The sequence below is a fragment of the Lycium barbarum genome, chromosome 3 (genome assembly GCF_019175385.1).
Source record: "Lycium barbarum isolate Lr01 chromosome 3, ASM1917538v2, whole genome shotgun sequence".
NCBI classification, from domain to species: domain Eukaryota; kingdom Viridiplantae; phylum Streptophyta; class Magnoliopsida; order Solanales; family Solanaceae; genus Lycium; species Lycium barbarum.
This window is the reverse complement of record NC_083339.1, coordinates 95521759-95543850: the sequence shown is the minus strand read 5'-3', so window position 1 is coordinate 95543850 and position 22092 is coordinate 95521759. Positions and strand designations below refer to the sequence as shown.

The 22092-nt window shown below is 36.1% G+C and overlaps 1 protein-coding gene and 1 long non-coding RNA gene across 2 annotated transcripts; both read right to left on the bottom strand.

Moving 5' to 3' along the window:
- Positions 1–477: 477 nt before the first annotated feature.
- LOC132631036 (uncharacterized) lies at positions 478–1314 on the bottom strand. Its single transcript, XM_060346635.1, has one exon. It carries the CDS (start codon positions 1312–1314, stop codon positions 478–480), a length of 837 nt encoding a protein of 278 aa, XP_060202618.1.
- A 7094-nt stretch (positions 1315–8408) lies between these two features.
- On the bottom strand, positions 8409–11892 carry LOC132631645 (uncharacterized). Its single transcript, XR_009578950.1, has 2 exons — positions 11616–11892; positions 8409–8855 (listed from the first exon to the last, which is right to left on the bottom strand). It is a non-coding gene; the product is annotated as an uncharacterized LOC132631645 (long non-coding RNA).
- Positions 11893–22092: the final 10200 nt, after the last annotated feature.

Below are 22092 nucleotides of genomic sequence, written 5' to 3'. Positions count from 1 at the left end.
CATTACTCCTTGCATTCTAGAGGTTAGCATCTTTGAGATGATTTTATAAATGGTGGTGCAACAAGAAATAGGTCTGTATTGTTTTATGGAGGTTGGATTTTGGACTTTGGGGATTAAAGTAACAGATGTGCAATTAATGTCTTTAGGCATGCTGTTTGTGTCAAAAAATTGTAGGACTGCTTTAGTTACCTCATCTCCTATTGTTGGCCATGCTGTTTTGAAGAAGCATGAGTTGAAACCATCTACACCAGGTGCCTTCATGTCATCTATGTCTTTGAGGGCTTGGTATACATCTGCAGCACTGAATGGTTTGATGAGCTCTGTTTGTTGTTCTCTGGTCAGTGTTGGCCCATTATTCAGCATGCGAGGGTGTATAGCTAGTATAGCTTGGTTTGTTGTCCCCAACAGATTGTTATAGAAGCCCATGACCTCTTCTTCTATGCCTGCTTCTGTACTTACAGTGTCCCCATTTTCATTTTAAAGTGTGATACTCAGATTTTGAGCTTTCCTGCTTTTAGCACTGGCAAAGAAGTAGGCAATGTTGCAGTCTCCTTCCTTCAGCCATTTATTCCTTGATTTTTGTTTGTATATACTTTCCTCAATGAGGTTCCATTTTTCTAGTTTTTCCTTTAACAGTTTTTCTGTGTCATATGTATTGATAGCTTGTGTGGGATCCCTCATTTTTACTTGCAGTTCTTGCAACTGACCCCTTACTTCTTTAATCTTTTCTGCAACCCATTTGAATTCTTTGTTGTTAAGATTTTTTAATCCCTTCTTCACCTCCTTTAATTTGGCCCAAACTTCCTGTATATTTGTTGTTGTTTCATCAGTGTTCGAGCTTTCTTGAACTATTTCTGTGAAGTGTGGATAAGCTGCCCAGCAATTAAAAAATCTGAATGGTTTTGTTCCTTTATTTGTGTCATTTCCTAGTATCAGGGCCAGTGGTGAATGATCAGAGAAAAGAGGGTCTAGCACTTGTACCACCACTGGCTCCATATTCAGCATCCAATGAGTGTTTACCAGTGCTCTATCAATTTTGCTACTCACATGGTTGTTTGTCCAGGTGAACTTCCTCCCCCTTGTTGGTAGTTCTGTCATTCCTGTATCATTTATGAAATCTCTAAAATCTTTGATTTCACTATCCTGTACTGCATTTCCATTTGTTCTGTCATCTATACTCAAGACTGCATTGTAGTCACCCAACAATAGCCATGGTGATTGGATCCTTTGGTCCAGCTCCCTTAGTTCCTCCCATAGGGTTTGCCTATCGTGAACTGTGTGTAAGCCATAGATAGCTGCCAGGGTAATTTGCATTCCATCTATAGGGTCTTGTATGTTAACTACTATAAACTGAGTTTTATTCTCAATTTCTGTGATAGTCACCTGTCTAGGATCCCATATCAGCCAAATTCTTCCCTTATTTGTTGTTACATTTGATAGCCAATCCCATCAAGGCGCTATTTTATTTATGATAGCACTACCTTTACTATTCTCATCCCTATGTTCTATTATAGCCAAGACAGACATCTTATTTTTCCTAATAAACTCCTTCATCTCCTTTTGCTTATAGATTTTATTTATGCCCCTCACATTCCATGAACTATCTTCATTTGGATATGGGGGCAAAAGCTTCATGATAGTTCTGCCCACTTGTACTCCCTTTCTCATTTGCATTATTTTTTACACCACCAGTATTCTTTTCATTTCCTTCTTAACGATTTAGAATATGGAAAGTATTACATGTCTGTACTGTTTGATTTGTTGCTGCTGGTATGGTTTTAGTAGGGGATTTCCCCTTGACCGCTACCCATCCCTCTGTTGCATTTGTGTTGTCTCTCTACTGCATCTGAGTTCCTCTCTGTGCATTTTGTGTGTGTTTCCTTGTCTTATCATCCTGTTGCTTGTCCTTATTGTATTGATTCTTTGCAGCATTCAGATGATTCCCATTGTCTCTGTCCTTCCACAGTTGTCTAGCTCTGGGAGACCTTGTTTTTTACATTGGAGCAGTTGCCTTTGCTTGTCCTTGTATTACTGGTTGTGTATGGTGAGAATTTGCACAGTTGTGCCCAATTTTTAAGCATCTCTCACAATACTCAGGCTCCCAATCATATGCTACCTCTTGCTCGATTAGTCCTTCTCGGGGTACATGAATTTTTACACACTTTGGTAATGGCTTGGTGACATCCATGTCTATCAGTACCCTGGCATAAGATACTCGTGCCCCATTCGTGGTGCAGTCATCTGCATAGATTGATGTTCCAAGCCCACTGCTTATCTTGCCAAGTTCTTTCTTGCCCCAACATACCAAGGGTAGGTTTGGGAACCTTACCCAGATTGGAGCAGTGCGCAATACTTCTTCCTTGAGCAGAAAGTTGTTCGTCCAAGTTTTCACTATTACTGGTCGATTATTAATTGTACCCGGTCCTGCTAGTATCACTTTGTTTCTATCCTCCATACTATTTAATCGAATAATAAAGTAATCGTCGTTGTGATAGAAGATTAGGGGTTTTTCATCAAAATTACCTTGACTAGCTAGGAACCGATCCACTGCTCCTATTGTTGGTGAGTAGCCTATAACGTACAGTATAAGGGCACACTTCCATTTTTCAGCTTCTTCTTCAATGTCCTCTTCTTCGAGTGTGACTATTTTTTGCCCTTCGTTGATTGTGGGTGCAAAGTAGTTCAGATCCATGCCCTTCGATGCCATCTTGCCCGTTACCACATTTACCCAAGTCTGCTTTATTTCTGGTGGCGGATTTTCCGACGTCGGAGTAGCCACTTTAGTAGGGGTTTCCATTTGTGTTTGCAGATCTGATGTCAACTTGCCTTGTTCAGTGGGATTTGGTGTTGGGCTCGTCATCTTGCTGCTATTGCTATTTGCAGGTGCGAGGGTCAGTTCCCTTTGGCCTGTAATGACCTCAACTTCCGGTGGAGTTTCCCCTTTTTCCGGCGATTAGTCTTGTATCACTCCCTTTTGGGTCATCTTTTTTCCTACTTCTTTTGCTTTTTGTGGTTGGTCGATGATCTCCGCCAGTCGCTTAGTGTTTACCAGTGTTGTATTTGTGTTAGTTTGCTTTCATGTTTGACTTTTCCCCATTTTTCACAGCCGCCTGTGCACGTTAGCACTTCACTTGTTAACGTGCATCGAGAGCATTTGTGAAGAGAGAGAAAAATCGTTTTGTGTTGATCAACAAGAATATTAAAACGTGTTTGCTATAACTACTGAAATTTGAAGGTGTATAATCAATATCGTCTTATGAAATGGCTATGGAGATATACTGTGGAAGAGAATGCTCTATGAAGAAGAGGTGCGGTGACCCTTATTCCAATACACTCAATATTCCATTACATCTAACAATATATAAAATTAACAAAAAGAATAAACAAATTGCAAAGTGAACCACCTCTAACGCATTTTAAAAAAAAAAATCAGTAACCAAATCAATTGCTTGGTTTAATTTAATCTATATATGATCATGTTTTCATTTAATAACCTGTTAAGTCTACTTAGTATTTTTTTTTTCCTAGTACTATTATTAGTACAAATCATGACTTCCTCCAAACAGTATACTCATTTAACAAACTAGGACCTACAGTGGCAATGGCTAATTTGCTACAGGCACAAACTAAAGTAAAATAGAGAAACAATTATAAGGACATAAAAGATAAAAAATAAAAAATAAATAAAAAGAAAACTGTGGCTTCAGTAATAAAAGTTGAAACTCAAGAATTGTTTTTGACTTTAATAGACCCAATATGCCAAAATCGAAGTTGTAATCATGATGAACATAAGAGAATTTCAAAATCAAAAGAAAAATAGGGACCCACTGCTTCCCATCAAACAAGAAAACGTACAAATACCATTATCCAACAACCATTATACATTATTTTATCATTAAATTAACCCTCCAATCATTGAGTCATCATTATGCTACCCCTAAGTTTCACCAAATTCTCATATATGCAGACAAGAACTGCACACGAATTAATGATCTTTAGACTTAACTTCATCCTACCTCTACATAATTATAAATCTAGTACTATGAAGAAACCAATTCAATTATCTAATCTGAAACTAGTATTTGATGGGAACTGCACTGCCAATTTTTCTTCTCACGGTGAGCAGTTTTTTTTTCTTTCTTCTTTTCGTGCAATCTATTAATCCCAAAAGCCAATAATAATTCTTTCACCCTAATATATCACATATTCTAGTATGTGGGCTAGGAATAAATGGGCCTAGCCCACTCTTATATATTACCCAAATTACTTAGTCACCCAACTAACATGTAATAGTGTAAATTAGGCTCACTAGCCACCAAATTAATTCTCCAACTCATACCTTATATAAGTGCAAATAAAATTCCCTATGAATAAACTATTCACACACAATAAATAAATATATTCCAAAAATTACCCATCAATTATATAATCGTGTCACCTATCCCCGCAAATTAAGAATACCATTTAAAGCTACGGAAAGGGTATTTAATGAAAAAGAGTCCAAAAATGTTAAACGACCAAACAGGTCATTACAAATACGCCCCTCGTAAAATAATATTTTGATGAAATAAAAATTATAATACGTCGTTTTAAAATACGAGCTTCAAAACGAGCCCTATATTGATATACCTCCGAGCAATATTTAAAAATGTGAAAACATGCTGTCAAAATGAGCCGTAATTCATACGTCATTTTTAATTAACAATTTTCCCAAGTTAGACGGAGCGAGACATGTATCTTCTTTTCAAATCACGTTTGTGAAAGTAGATAACTCGTAATTTCTTAATTGTTAATTTTTATGGAAATAATAATTAAACGTCAATTTTTGTAATTTTCTCGGGATTTTTAAATTTTAATTTTTTTAAGGGAATCCTTGCTCCGTCTTGGACTCGGGAAATTTGAAAATTAAAATACGCGTTTTATGAGGTAAAAATTAGGTGTCAACAGCTGCCCCTTCAGAGTTCGAGGATGGCAAGGACATCCTTGAGCTGCGAATTTGACAAACCTAATTTTCACCAAATAAAAAAAAAATTACAGCCTTTTTTTGCCAAAAATTTTGAAAGTACGGCCGAACTCCGGTTTCTGGGTTTCCTACATATCTCAGGCCACATGAGAATTCAGGCCGTTTGTAGTTCTGACTGTATGAGGACTATGAAAAATAAGAGTTTTCTTTAAACTATCTCGAGGTATCTCGAGACAATTATAGGAGTATGGTCGATCCTCGAAATTTGAGTAGCCTACATATCCCTGATTTTGGGAATCAGGCCAATTGTAGTTCGACTTGATAGCCTGAAAAGGAATATCCCTTTATCTGGGAATCCCTTTGGCTGCTTCCGGTTAAAATTCCGAATCGGAGGCCGTTTTCGGAAAGGATTTATTAGTGTTGATGCTTGAAGTGATTTTCAATCTCCGGTGTAGAAAGCTTGACTCTCATCCATGATTTTTGGCCGGCTGCCCAAGAAAAGTTCCACGTACGCTCCACATGTTTTGAATCCGGCTTTTGCTTCCTATCTCGGTAGATTTTAGCCATCTCCAAATGCTGAGTCATGCGTGTTAGTTTTTTGAAAATTTTGATTTTAATGTAGTCATACCTGAATGACATTTTTCCATTTTGTTGACATTGAAGTCATCCTCCAATATTATGTTCGCCTCTTCGCAAATGCTTGTCTGTCTTCTTTCTTTTCTCCTGTAAGTGTGTGTTTTTCGTGTATTTTTTGAAAAATGATCTACTCTGGATAATAATCACGATACTTTGACCGACTCTTTTTCTGTCATTTTCAGATGTTTTCATTGTTCAATGATAACTTCCGTTGGGATCTGGGTCGGGCTATACTGCATTTTTGCGAAACCTACACACCCCAGTCCGTTGTCGTTTTCGTAAGCAAGATGCTACTAATGAAAACCATGTTTTCAAGTGCAGGGTCATTTTTGTTTCTTATGACATCCGCCACCCCTGAAAATTTGGACTCACATCATTTTCACATACTGCGGTGACTGTCGCAAATCTGGTGTCGACTGCATCGTTATCCTCATACGAAGCTTGCGGTGTAACAGTTCGGGACTACATCACTTATAGTAAAAAATACCTAAATGTAGACTGCACATCAGAGTGCAGTATCATATTCCTTTCATGATGACTACTAACCTCTGTGTCCAGAATTACAACATTTAGTCAGGATATTCAAGTTAACTACTGCATACTCAAGTGTGGAGCCTTTTCTCATGACTACCACTATCCCTGAACCATGATTACATTAACTGGAAATAAACTGCAATAGCGACCGCAAATCTTGATGTAGGAATCACATTCGTATTTCAACAATTGTGGACATCAACCTCAGAATTATGCTACCTATTTTTGGCTATATATATGGATGACGACTCAGCCCCTTTGGCACGTAGTCGTTTAATCCATATCGTCATCTTGAGGAATGAAGCTTACCTCAGTGGCAAGACTGATACCTTCCTTTTTTGACTCCGGGGAAGAATACCCGCCCGTTGACAAGGTTCACTTCTTCCAAAAGGACTAGACTCGATTGTGAATACGACATTTCAATACCGATATCAATGCGTCGTCTTCAAATTTTATATTTTTAAGACGTCTAATCAGTCAATGTATCAAGGCAAGCCATGCAATATCTAGGCCGGGATCTCAATACCTTGACACAATACTATTTAGTGGAGACCAGGCTTTCGGTAAATCATGGTTATATCTTTCAGTAGTCTTAAAATTTTTCTTTGTAAAAAATTTGTGTGCTCTGCAAAACGAACAAACTTATCAGCGTAAAGCCAACTTTTCTTAGGGAGGACTTTGTCACCCTTTCTCAGATGCTTTTGCTTTATCATATGTCTTCAAGTTTTTGTCGTTTTGCTTCGTCATCATTATTCCCTTTTCGGATGCTTCTCGCTTTTATTGCTTTGTCTTTGAATTTTTCATCTTTGCTTTTGCTTTTGTTGTTTCGCCTTTGTTTTTTTTTTTTTTTTTGCTTTGTTTTGTTTCGCTAGTGCCATTTCCTGTCTCAATCACTGAACAAACAAGTTAGCGGAAAAAACTCTATTTAAATAGCTTTGTTACCCTTTCCGGGTGTTCTTTCGTTGAATTGCAGCTTCTGTTGTTCTTCCTTTGAATTTTGTCTTAAATCCATGGTCCTCTCAGCATTTTGTTTGAATGAATGGCCCTCTTAGCAATTTGAATGAATGGCCCTTTTGGTTGTATGTGTCATCTCCTTAGCATGTTTAAACTGCAAAACCTTAGAAACCTTATCAGTAGATAATGCGGTATAAACGTTCACCTAAGGTGGATGAATAAGTATGTCCCTTTCTAAGGTGGACAAATTATACGTCCCTTTCTGAGGTGGACAAACAGTTATATGTCCCTTTCTGAGGTGGACAAACAGTTATACGTCCCTTTCTAAGGTGGACAAGCAAATATTGTCTTGGTAAAAATAAATTGAGATACCAAGAACCATGTGTTTGACATGGTTTATGTCTCATTGTCGATGTGGGGTGGCCAAAATGCTCTCCTTTGCTTTCTTTGAAACCTTTGTTATGTGGCGATCATCTTGATGCCTTTCTGAATTTTGAATTGTATTGCCAAAATCCATTCTGATTGTCCTAGTGGAAAAAAACGGCAATGTATTCATAAAGGAGAAGAAGAGAGTTCAAAGTGTAGTCGTTCGGCTTTCGCCATTCGATAGGCTTTATTTGATTTTTCTTGTCGTTGTTGCGTATTTGATGTCCACTTTCGTCTGTCATTTTTGGGCATGTCCTCGATGTTTGATGGCGTTACGGATAACGTCCAAGTCCATTCCTCAAAGAAAAAGTGTACACGGTCGTATGCAATATAATTACCCAACTATGAGTCGGGGTCGAATCCCACAAGGAACAATATACTAGGTGATCAAGCAAGGAATTTTCACTTTCTACACTAATCCAAACACTTGATAATATTTTGGTTTTGAGAAAATTATAACTAATGCAAAAATGTAAACTAACCTAGAAAGCAAGTAAAATGATCAATGACCACAAGCGTGGATACAAGGGAAATTACTTTCAAGTAACGATCCAATGTATTTTACAATTTTACAACTAAGAGCGAGTTTATGTTAATAGATAATAGTTTCTAACATCTCATTGAAAGTCTTCTAACCAAATCAATGAATTTCACTCTAAGTTTTTCCAAGCCTTAGAGTTTGATATCAAGCACAACCAATTGAATCTCAAGTAACTTTCATATTCCTAGCTCAAGTTATAAGATGAGGGTTATGCTCCAAATTCTTGTTAATTAATCTTTCCCAACTAGATGTCCTCTTCCTAGCCCAATCAAAGTAAATGGCGAGTCTTAGGGTTAGCTACTCCCTTAAGAATCATTCAAAACGAGATAATTAAAGAAACAATAACTCACTTCATTCGATATAAACATCATTCAATATATAAGCATAACAAGAGTTTGATCCAAAACTTTAACAATGTATATTTTCATAAACAAGTTTCAAGTAATGGAATAAAATACAACACACTTAAATATGCAATACAAAGCAAGGAATTGAAGAAAGGATTGAGAAATTTATCATTAAAGAGCTTCAATCTTCTCCTCCAACGGTGTGGTGTAAAACTCTAGCTCCAAAGCTTGTAAAAATGGCCAAAGATCCTGATTTTTTCCTTAAAGTGTTGCTTTTATAACTCCCCAATATTTCCACATCAAAATATGACCAGAACAGCCCTATATTTTCAGATTTTGAAAACTGCCCAGATTTGGAAAAACTGTCCAGTTTTTTGTCATTTTCTTCACTTTGACCTCTTTTTGACTTGTTTTTCACTTGATTTCTTCATGATCACTTCTCAATCATATAAACCTATAAAATTAAAGTAAACGACATTAAATGCACTGTTTTCTCAATCAAAACATAACAACAATCTAAGATTAAGGAAGAAATAAGTTGGTAAAATACCAACTTATCAAATCCCCAAACTTAAATTATTGCTTGTCCTCAAGCAAATCAAATCATACAATTTCCTTCAAAGGACTCCACTAAAAAGTGCACCAACATCATACCAAGTCAAAAAGTCTACTTTAAGCACAAACACACGACTTTGATTGGTACCATCAATTAATCCAAAACATATGAATCACCAACTTCTTCTCGAAAACTTCATTTTCATTTCAAATGCTCAAACACCAAGTTAATCAAAGTAGCAATCAAGTCATGACACTAAAGTTTCAAAATTTGCCTCATTATCACAAAACAACTTTCTTTTGTTCATTCCTCTCAATTGGAAAATGAAACAAATTCACAACTTAAATTCTCATGTGCCCTCACAATCAAGAGAGAATCCCAAACTCACAAAATGCAATTCGAAATACAAATGGGATATCAAATGGAAAGAATTAACTCTCTTCTCTCACAAAGATGTTCAAATGCACAAGTAGTACCATAAGCTTGCTCTTTATGTATTTCTCCACTAACGTAGACACACTTGGTTCAAGATCAATTAGGACTTAAAAGGTTGTAATGTAGGCTTTTGGTTAATGTAGGGCACGATTTGGAAATAGTGACTCAAAAACCTCCCTAAGCACTACAATTTTCAACAATCAAAGCACACTTCCTTTAAAACTTTTCCACCATTTTCTTCATCTTTTCATTTCACCACCTAGTCTTCCCATTATTCACAACTCTTTATTCTTCCTTCATTTTTCTTCATTCTTTTTTATTGTTGTTTGTTTTTTTTTTTTTTCAAAATTTCAAGGAAGACCACTATTTTTTTTCACCTTTCAAGCAACTTCCACATCACACTTTACCAACCATCACCCCCAAACTTAGGCTTTTAGCCTATGTTTGCACTTTCAACGCACTTAAGGAGGTAAGGTACCAAAAGATGGATCAATGAAGAACGGGTTAAAGCTTATAACATGGTTGTCAAAGAAAAGGTTAAAGGCTCAAAAGGGATTGACTAGGGAAAATATGCAAGGGTAGGAAATTTAAGGCACAAAAAGGGTCCAAGGAAGGCCTAACATCATTTTTCAAACCAAGTGTAGTCTAGAATTTCGCCTTGAAACTCATTTCGGGCAAGTTCTAGACCACAAATAATGCAAAAGAACTCACAAATAAACTTCACCACACATGGCACATGAAAACTCAAGTAGAATATGTATCCAAGAACCAATTGAAACAGATGAACACAACAATTCACTCTTAGCCTAAAGAGACTAATTAGTGAAAGTAAGAGCCAAAAATTGAGTCTAAAAGTCACAACAAAAATCCTTACTTCAATCGTTTTTCTTTTTCAAAAATCAAGAATTCATATGCAAAGGTTTAAATGTGTTGGTACCAAGCAAGCCAAAATTTACCAAAAAGCAAAAATCACATCCCAACACCATTCCTACAACTAAACTACAAAAACCTAAAGAAGCAAGTAATAGCTTAAAAAAATCATACTAATATAAATGTCACAAAAAAAATACCAAAATAAAATCAACCTACCAAATTATCATTCATCATGACATATCACACCCCATCACAAAAATATCTATCAAAATAAAGCCTCCCCCAACTTAGAATGTTTCATTGTCCTCAATGTAACTATATCATTAAAGCAAAGTTAGGAGGGACTCCCTGAATGTTCTGCTCTTCCTTGGACTATTTTGGATGATCTAGAGGCCATTTTAATGTCAAAAAGCACCACAGATCAGTCCCAGGTGAAGTCTCTGTTTCCTGTCTAGAATTTGCTTCTTCCATGTCTCTAGCTTAGTCTTCCAACAATGCTATCAATAAATTGTGCAGTAGCTCAACAATTAGTCTATCCATTTCCTTATGTGATATGTATCCATTCCATTGGAAAGCTAATAAGGAAATTAAACAAACAAACGAAAAAAAAAAAAAAATCACAGAACAAACTCATGCACAACTCACAAAATCACTAAAGTAAGTATCCATTTTCACATTTCCAGTAAGTGTAGGCATATTGTTAGGTCACTTCTTATAGCATCAGCAGTGTAGGAGATTATTCAAAGCAACCACTAAAGCTTATCCTAGACCTAGGCACACCGTAAATTCAAGGCTCATACGCGAGTAGTAGTCGCAGAATGTACTTGTCCTCTCGTAACACTTTAGAAGCACCATTTAAACACTCGAGTCAGTCACATGCCATGATGGTACTCAGTTGAGCAACAATGTGGTTAGTGAGAAGCCTAGCAACAATTCAACGCCAACGGACTGCTTAGCTCGGGTGAAAAATAAAAATTTCAATTGAAGCAAATGACCAAACAGTCCAAGACCTACATGACTACCAAACAATTACTCACAATCAACTCCTAATATAACTCGGTTCTCAGACCTCACCGGCGAATGAAATATTCTTTTAGACAATCTATCGAACATGTTGTGTGCACAACTTTAACCAAACTTTTTGTACCAATTAGGAGACTGAACTACCCTCCCATTTATTGGGAATTATAGTTCAGTGAAGCACAATCACATATCAATCAACCAACAAACCAAAATCACCCATTTGTGCTCTCACTCCACATAAACAAACCCCACAGAAGTACAAACAAGGAGAAAAAAAATCTGCTACGAGGGACAGAGGAAGAGGAGAAGAGAGGGAAGAGTACTTACCTGAATGCTAGCGAGATTGGGGAAGTACGCGCTGATGGTCGAAACTGATGTAGAGGTGTGGTTTGTGTGCAGTGCAAGGCAGGGGAATAAGGGCGATGGTTCTTTTTTTGTATGTTTTAAGAGAAGGAACAGGGGTATGGTTTAAACATAAGTTGTATCTTGAATGTGTGCATTAAACCCGTCAACCGGTTCGGTTGAACCGGTTAAAACCGGTAACCGGAACCGGTTAACCGTTAATTCTTTACCGGTCCGGTTCCCATTTTTTTGAAATCGGAACCGTACCGGTTAAACCGGTGAAATTAAAAAAAAAAAAATCTATATATATATATATATATATATATATTAAGTTATACATACATATAAGCTATATATAACTTAAACATATTTATATATATTAAGTTATATAACCTAAGTATATTGATACATATATATATTATATATATATATATATAAATATGTTTAAGTTATATATAGCTTATATATATATGTATAACTTACATATATATATATATATATATATATATATATATATATATATATATAAGTATACTATATATTATAAGTATATTCTTAGTATATTTTAGTTATTTTAGTTATATATATATATATATATATATATATATATATATATTAAGTTATACATATATATAAGCTATATATAACTTAATATATATAAATATATATTAAGTTATATAACCGAAGTATATTGATACATATATTGATATATATATAAATATTTACTGACTAACAGGCTAACAGCAAGTCAGCAATACAGAATATACGTATACATATATAAATATATATGTATACGTATATATTTATATATGTATACGTATATATATATATATATATATATATATATAATACAAAAAAAAAAAAAAAACATGTTTTGGGCACTTGGAACTGGACCGGTTCCGGTTTGCAATTTCAAACCGGTAAACCGGAACCGGTTAAACGGTTCCAATTTTTTAATCGGAAACCGGCCGGTTCCTTAACCGGTTACCGGTCCGGTTCCGATTAAACCGGTTGTCAGGCTTAGTGTGCATACACCATTAACAAGAATATGGTTTTACACTTGGCCTTTTGACCCTTTGTAACACATGAACAACGGCTTGTTTTGCACTTTTTTTTTTTTTTGTAGCCACTCCAACACCTCAAATCTTGTCCATATCAATTCCAAAAATTATGAAACTTGGTAGAATGATGAGAAATAATAAGAGAAAATTATCTAAAATGTAAAATTACGTAATTGAACTAAAAATTAAGAAAATATGGGTTACCTCTCATAAAGTGCCGCATTTAATGTCGTGGCACGACATATGTCAACTTTGCCATTTTTCTCTCCACTTGGAGGATATGAATTTTCGCCCCAACTTTGAATCAAGATTACGATGACGCTCATAGGGCGGTGGTAGAAACGCAAAGAGGCCAACTCTTGGGTATCGCATTTTACACTTTTTGGCCTTTAATTGAGGCATGTCATTTTGTCTTCTTGGCATGACAAACTTCAAAATAAAAACGCATTGGTCTTCATCACCAAAGTCTTTCATAGGCTCTAGTGGTTCAATTTTCAAATCACCCGCCAAGCACAATGTTAAAAAATTGTTAGAATGTGGTCTAATGCGCTTAAATTTCAAACTTGCATGAACTTTGACATCCTCACCCACAAATGAACTAGAGTCCTCAAAAATTATTTTGTGAACCTTTTTATGCAACTCCAGTATCATTTCTTCAACTTCGGCATCTTGCATTATTTTTGAGTTGGTCGGTTAGTAATCCACCATTACCTCTTGAAAATCAACCTTGACCTTTTCTTCATTGGAAATCAACTCAAAACTACAATCCATGACCCCTTGATATTGAGCATCACATCTTTCAATTTTTGCATTCAATTCGGCCTCTAATTTCCAGATAACAATTTCAAATAGCTCCACTTCTTGAATTCGCTTAACATGCAACTTTAGAAATTCTTCCATCATCCATGAAAAGCCTTCACGGTGATCCCCATAGACTTCAAGTTGAATCTTGGCTCAAAATTTTCACTTTGTCAAGTTTTTCTTCATTGTGAGAGTCGTCTAATGCTTGTAAAAATTCTTCCATGGTGAGAAACACATTTTGGATAGTTTCATCATCTCCATGTTGAACTTCTTCCCACAATTTGGTCAAGACTTGCCCATATTCTTCATTCCTTCCCATTATGCTTTTCAAAATGGCCTCAACTTCTTCTTTTTGAGAATTGGAGATTTCTTCTTCAAGATTTGGCTCTTCTTTTTCAAGTTGAACCACTTCTTTAATTACACAACTCTTGTCATGGTCACAAGAATTTCCGGGCTCATCTTTTAGAAATCTCTTCTTCAACTACTTCATTTTGAGGAATAGGCATGGAAATTGAAAAAATTTCATCCTCAAGTGATTTGTTCATTACCAAAATGGATTGCCCAACGAGTTCTCGCTCCTCCCTTTCCCGGTCAAACTATGCTTGGAGCAATTCTATGACACCTTCATATCCGAAACTTTGCCCTTCGTTTGTCATACCATTGTTCCTATCAAACTCAAAAGCACAACTAGTATTTTCGTTAGAACAACTTGTGGGAGGGGAAGAAAAATAATTAGGACAATCACTCCAATATCCATTTTGACCACCACATATATTACAAATATTCCCATCATAGGATTGAGACAGTGCACATATCTCTCTCCCAGGAGCATTTTCCCATCATAGGATAATGTCTAAATCCACTTCTTAAAGAGAAAGTGTACACAGTCGTATGCAATATAATTTACCCAACTATGAGTCGGGGTCGATCCCACAGGGAACAATATACTAGGCGATTTAAACAAGTAAGGAATTATCACTTTCTACGTAAGCCAAACACTTGATAATATTTTGATTTTGAGAAAATTATAACTAATGCGAAAATATAAACTAATCTAGAAAGCGGGTAAAATGATCAATGGCCATAAGTATGGATATAAAGGAAATTATGCTCAAGTAACGATCCAATGTATTTCACGATTTTACAACTAAGAGTGAGTTTATGCTAATTAGATAATGGTTTCTAAAATCTCATTGAAAATCTTCCAACCAAATCAATGAATTTCACTCTAAGCTTTTCCAAGCCTTAGAGTGTGATATTGAGCGTAACCAATTGAATCTCAAGTAACTTTCCTATTCCTAACTCAAATTATTAGATGAGGGTTATGCTCCAAATTCTTATTAATTAATCTTTCCCAACTAGATTTCCTCTTCCGAGCTCAATCAAAGTAAATAGGCGAGTCTTAGGGTTAGCTACTCCTTTAAGAATCATTCAAAACGAGATTAATTAAAGAAACAATGACCCACTTCATTAGATATAAACATCATTCAATACATAAGCATAACAAGAATTTGATCCAAAACTTTAACAATGTATATTTTCATAAATAAGTTTCAAGTAATGGAATAAAATACAACACACTTAAATATGCAATACAAAGCAAGGAATTGAAGAAAAGGTTAAGAAATTTATCATTAAAGAGCTCCATCTTCTCCTCCAAAGGTGTGGTGTAAAAACTCTAGCTCCAAAGCTTGAAAAATGGCCAAAGATGAAAATAATGCCTTCAAGTCTTGCTTTTGTAGTCCCAAAATTTTACCACTCAAAATTAGACCAAAATAGCCCTTCATTTTCGTTTTTTTGCAATTCTGCCCCGTTTTTGCACTGGACAGTTTTTGCAAAACTGTCCAATTTTGCCTCTTTTTGACTTTATTTTCACTTGATTTCTTCCGACGCTCTTATCAATCATATAAATCTATAAAATGGAAGTAAACGACATTAAATGCACTATTTTCTCAATCAAAACATAGCAACAATCTAAGATTAAAGAAGAAACAAGTTTGTAAAATACCAACTTATAAAACCCACAAACTTAAACTATTGCTTGTCCTCAAGCAAATCAAATTAAATTTCCTTCAAAGGACTCCATTCAAAAGTGCACCAACATCATACCAAGTAAAAAATGTCCACTTTCAGCACAAAAATATGACTTTGATTGGTACAAATAATTAGGCTACAAGCATGTGAAACTTCAACCAAATAACTCCCTCGTTTCAAAATACAATTTCAAGAATGCAATGGAGTTTCAAAACAATCAAGTGACAACACTCAAGCGTCAATAAGTGACTCAAAACCACTAGCTTACTAGATATGCTCATTTGACTCAACTTGAAATTTTTCAACATCACCAATCTATCGTAATCCATATGCCCTCACAAGAAAGAAAGTCTCAAAATCACTATATTCAACAACAACGACACAAGGGACATATTCACAAAGTCACTCACACTCAACAAAGAATTCTAGTGCTAACAAATATCACGCCATAAGCTTGCCCTTATTTTCAATCATCACTAACTCAAGAACATTCGGTTGGAGATCACATAGGGACTTTTTAAGCTTGTAATGTAGGCTTAGGGAAGGGTAGGATAAGTATTTGGGATACAAGTGATTACGCCTCCTTGAACACTACACAATACCTTTTGTCTACTTTCCTCTTCATTTCAAAACATCACTCCTTCCTTTGCATACTAGTTTCTCCAATTATTCCAACTTCTTTTTGTGCAACCATTTTTTTTTATTTCTATTTTTTTTAATTCTTTTTTCACAAAGATACATTTTTTTGCACAAAAAGTTTGCAACCTTTTTGTATTTTTCAAATTTTCTTCATTTGTTTTGTCTTTTCCACAACATCAATCTTCATCACTTCTCAAGCAACGCTAACACCCCCAACTTAGGCTTTTGGCCTCAAATTCACAATTTAACGTTCAAGGAGGGAAAGGTTCAAAAGAGAGAATTTCATCAACAAGGCTAAAGGCTTGTAATGTGCCAATCAAAGAAAAGGTCATAGGCTCAAATGGGGTTACTAGTGATATTATTTATGCAATGGTAGGCTAGAAAGGCTAAAGAGGCTTTTTCAAAAATCACAAAGATAGTCCAAGATCATCTCTCCAACTAACATAATCAAAATTAGCATTGAAAGACTAACGAGCAAGTTCTAGATGATAAAAGTAAGCACAAGAATTATTCAACAAACACTCACCACACATGGCATATGAACTAGTCAAAATGGGTCAATTTCACTTCCTAAGCAAGAACAAATAGAGCAATATCTCATCATCCCAAGTAAAACCCATCTAGCAGGTAAAGAGTCACAAAATGAGCCAAAAAGTTATCACAAAGATCATATTTTCCTATGCACCTTGACTTTTTTTTTTTACTTTCACAAAAAATTTGGAGGGATATTCGCATTTCAACATTTCACATGCAACAGACTAACTCTGTTAGTACCAAACACGCTAAGAGTTTCCACATTTTCCTCAAAGGAGCACCTCCACCTAAACTACAAGACTAATTAAAGAAGCTAAGAAAGAAAATAAAATAATAAAAGTGACTAATCCACAACATGCCAATAAAACAAAATCTTCAAAAAATTTGAGCAAGTTCCATTTGTAACAACGTCTATCCACAACCACACCAACAATCACAAAACAAGCCTGGCAAGGGCACATAATATCCATGCATAAGACAAAAACCCGGCAAGGGCACAATTTAAGCATAACCAAAATATAATGTGCTACCACATGTCACCCCTAACTACAAACATTGCAGTGTCCTCACTACACATAATCAAAACAAAACATAAAATAGTTTGAGGTAGAGAATTTTTTTTTTAACTGTCAGCACCTGCGAGACACAGGCATGACCTGCGAATCGCAGGTGATGTTTGCGCTTTGTACTATACCTAAAACCAGATTTCAGCAGCAACTGTTGTTTTGGGGTTGCTCCGACACTTCAAACTGCTCAAAACAACTCCAAAAATCCTGAAACTTTGTGGATTAGTCAAAAACAATCTACCAAACTATTCTAAAAAAGAAAATTTCAAAAACGACTTAAAATTTTGAAAACGATGGGTTGCCTCCTACCAAGCGCTTGATTTAACGTCGCAGCACAACGGTTGCCAACTTTACCGGTTTTCTCGCCATTTAGGGCTTATGAATTAGGCACCCAACTTGGACTCAAGTTTGTGACCACGAGCGGTGGGGGGTGGTAAGTAGATGACCAAACCAAACGTTAATTTCTTCATTTTGCACTTCTTGGTTTTCAAATGAGGAATGTCATTTTGCCTTCTTACTTTTTCGAATTGCAAGATGTGAGGCACTTGTCTTTATTCTTCACCATCCAACATGGATGTATGTGGCTCAATTCCAATATCACCATACAAATCCAATGTTGAAAAATGCTTGGAGTAAGACTTCAACCTCCCGATTTGCAAATTTGTCCGGATTTTGACATTCTCATTTTCCCCCGAACTAAAGTCAATTTCAACCATATTTTCCATGACAACGGTTGACTCTAATTCCTTTTCTTTTTCTTCGGCATCTCCAATTAGCATAAAGTCAGTTGGAGGACGTTCAATTCTTGATTCCGTCTTTTCAAAGTTGGCCTCCAACACGGGCATTACCCTCTCATATTGAGCATTTGAGAATTCTTCTTGATTTTGTTCAAATGCCCATGGAGGCTTTTTGTCTTCAATCATCAAGCCATCTTGGATACTAGTTTCCAAGTACTCCTCCAAGGCTTTTTGATTTTCATTTCCTCCATCAAGTAGACACTCCATCATGAGCTTGAACTCTTCATTTTGACCATTCTCAACTTCTTCCACTTCCATTTCCCTATCATTATCACAAAAAAAAAGTAGAATCATCATAGTGGGGGTTCGGGGAAGGGACAGACAAATAATCACCATTAGCCCAATGGCCATTTTGACCACCACATCTATCACTCCACTCATGGGTTCGAGATTGTGCACACAATCCTCCCCCGGGAGACTTTAAACAACTACCATCCAACTCATTTTCATGGAATGATGCCATTTTTTTTATTATAAAATAAAGTAAAGAAACAACTACACAAATATTCACAAGTTTGGAACCAAGCAAGTTAGCTTATTTCCCACACTAGCATAAATACGCCAAATTGTTCCACGGCAACAATGCCAAAATTGACAACGTCCAAATTCACTTCTCAAAGAGAAAGTGTACAGGGTCGTATGCAATACAATTTACCCAACTATGAGTCGGGGTCGATACCACGGTGAACAATAGACTAGGCGATTTAAACAAGTAAGGAATTATCACTTTCTACGCTAAGCCAAACACTTGATAATATTTTGATTTTGAGAAAATTATAACTAATGCAAAAATATAAACTAATCTAGAAAGCGGGTAAAATAATCAATGGCCACAAGTATGGTAAAATGATCAATGGCCATAATGGTTTCTAAAATCTCTTTGAAAGTCTTCTAACCAAATCAATGAAGTTCACTCTAAGCTTTTCTAAGACTTAGAGTGTGATATCAAGCGTAACAAATTGAATCTCAAGTAACTTTCCTATTCCTAGCTCAAGTTATTAGATGAGGATTATGCCCTAAATTCTTGTTAATTAATGTTTCCCAACTAGATTTTATCTTCCGAGCTCAATCAAAGTAAATGAGCAAGTCTTAGAGATTAGTTAAAGAAACAATGACCCACTTCATTAGATATAAACACCATTCAATACATAAGCATAACAAGAATTTGATCCAAAACTTTAACAATGTATATTTTCATAAACAAGTTTCAAGTAATGGAATAAAATACAACACACTCAAATATGCAATTCAAAGCAAGGAATTGAAGAAAGGGTTAAGAAATTTATCATTAAAGAGCTCCAATCTTCTCCTCCAAAGGTGTGGTGTAAAAACCCTAGCTCCAAAGCTTGTAAAATGGCCAAAGATGAAAAATAATGCCTTCAAGTCTTGCTTTTGTAGTCCCAAAAGTTTTCCACTCAAAATTAGACCAAAACAGCCCTTCATTTTCTTTTTTTGCAATTCTGCCCTATTTTTGCAAAACTGTCCTGTTTGGCCTCTTTTTGACTTTATTTTCACTTGGTTTCTTCCGACGCTCTTCTCAATCATATAAACCTATAAAATGGAAGTAAACGACATTAAATACACTATTTTCTCAATCAAAATATAGCAATAATCTAAGATTAAAGAAGAAATAAGTTGGTAAAATACCAACTTATCAGTTACCTGCAAAACCCTTATACTAAAGTTAGTAAGGTATGATAGATAAAATTGGATATGAAACCGTTTGCTGTGGCGACTCTTATCTGGTTGATGCCTTTGATAGTATCATGTCGCTTGGCGATGGCGTCATTCTGAGTCTGAAAAATGAAAATTTGAGGTTTCCTCAAAATTTATGCCCCAGTGTAGAAGTGTATTTGCTAATTCTTAAACTTGCCGTAACGAAAGATTTTTTGAGATCCTCTCAAAAATTCTGCCCTAGTTAAAGTTGTGTCGGCGACCTATCGTGTCGAGTTTTGAGGAAGTTTTGAGATCTCCCAAAAATATCTCAAAATTTCTGCCCCAGTTTCTATCTAGGGATATCTACGATTTTCTTTTGGTGCGACCAAACTCGAAAAACCCCTATGTAATCCCATTTTGGGAATTATGTCATAAACATAATTGGTGGTAATGTTTTTATGACGTCATCTCTAATTTTCGAGACCAGCTTATCATCTTATGACAATCCACTTTAGAGATAGGCAATGTCTACTTAAGAGGTAAGTGTCACGTTTTTAGGGTGGATGACCCTGTTTGTCTCATTTTTAGGGCGAACGACCCTGCTTATCAGATTTTTAGGGCGGACAACCCTGCTCTGTTACGAAGATAAGTTTGTTTCTATTCTACCATTCTCGCATAGTTATAACCCCTCGATTTTTATTTATAGCTATAACCTTCTTGGTATAGCTTGAGAACGGCTTTCTCAGCGTTCTTCGTAGCCTTCTTGACTTCTTCGTCATTATCTTGACCCCCGAAGACTGTGGTTCTCTGGGTTAGATGGTTGTTTGGCCCTTTTTGGCTCTTTTATGTCGTCTTTACAACACTATGTCTATGTTATAGCCCTTCTTGATGGCATCGCCCTTGTGGCGCTTCGTCCATTTGTGGCTTCTTTTGCTTGATTTTGTTTATAGCCCTTTCGGCTCAATTGTGTCGCCCTTGCGGCATTTTGTCCTTTTATAAGCCCTTTGGCTCAATTGGCTCATTTCCTTTGACATTGAGGACGATCACTACTTTGATGCCTTTTAATCTTATAGAATTCACCTGTGCTTAAAGAAGATGATTAGTAGCTACGTGATGGCTTTACCAGTGACTTTAGTCAAGATAATCTAAAAGGACTTTAGAAAGATATACGAAACCATTGAGAAATTGCTTGCTTTTGTAGGGGTAGGCCTTGCTCTCTGTCGGCTTTTTCGATCTTCGACCGTACTTTGTAGCCTGATGTGGAAATCCTATTTTTCGGGAAGATTCGACATTCCTTCTAAGCAAGTTGTCCCATTTTGGGGTCGATGGGAGTCATTGATGACTTGAAGTTGACTTTGCAAAATTTTAAAGCAAAGTCGTTAAAAGTAGCCTTTAAAAATTGGGAGAAGAGTTAGAGATGCCACCGTTCGGCCTAGGCCATTAAATAGGCTTTTGATATTTTCGGCCGTCTTTGAAGGCTTGATGTTTGTTTTGTTTGTTTTGTGATAATTACGCTCGGGCAAGTGACGTTGTTGATCCTTTAGTCTTGATGTGCCAGTCTTTGGCAGTGTTGATGCATGATCCCTGGGAGATTCGACTTTATTATTAGTAGAATCATTGTTTTGATAAGGATAACACAAAAGGTTAGTGGCGAAGCCGTCTTGGCTTATGTGGATTGGTGAGGATCCAACCAGTGTCTCATAATCTTGATTCCCGAGTTCAACTTTGCATAATGTCGTAACCTGCAATATTCTAAGAGCAAGTGTCAGTGGACATAACGAAGTGAAAGGAATCCAATTTGAAGGCTGAGTTAGAAATGAAGCCGTTTTTTGCTTATAGGGTTGAGGCAATGGTAGGCTCAATAACGCCTTTGGTTGGACTTGACGTCAACTTGAGGCTCGTTATTTTGTAGCTTTCTTGTCCCTATGCTCAAAGAAAATTTCTTTAGAGTAAAAGTGATAGACTCGTGTTGACCTCACCAAGTGTGTCATGATAGACTGAAGGAAGCGGGAATGTGATCCCCTGGATAAGTAATGAGTGAGTCAAAGGCTAAATAACCGATATAGGACGTCACATAAAGGCACGTTCCATTTTTTTAATTTCTATAAAAGGATGAATCGTTTGTTCGAAAGAAGACACTTACGTTCTTATTTTTCATTCTCATAAGGGAAGGAGTTGTTCGTTTAATTGGGCAACTCTAATGAATGAAGATATCAGAATTGTCGAACTGTTTTGAACCAGTCACCCTGGCTTCCAGTCCTAGGGCACTTAGTTCAAGATGTTTGCGCTTGAAAATTTGAATAGCTTGACTGATTCAAAGACATACCCCAGATCTGCTCGGAGAGTCCATATTTTGAAACAGTGGAGGAATAAA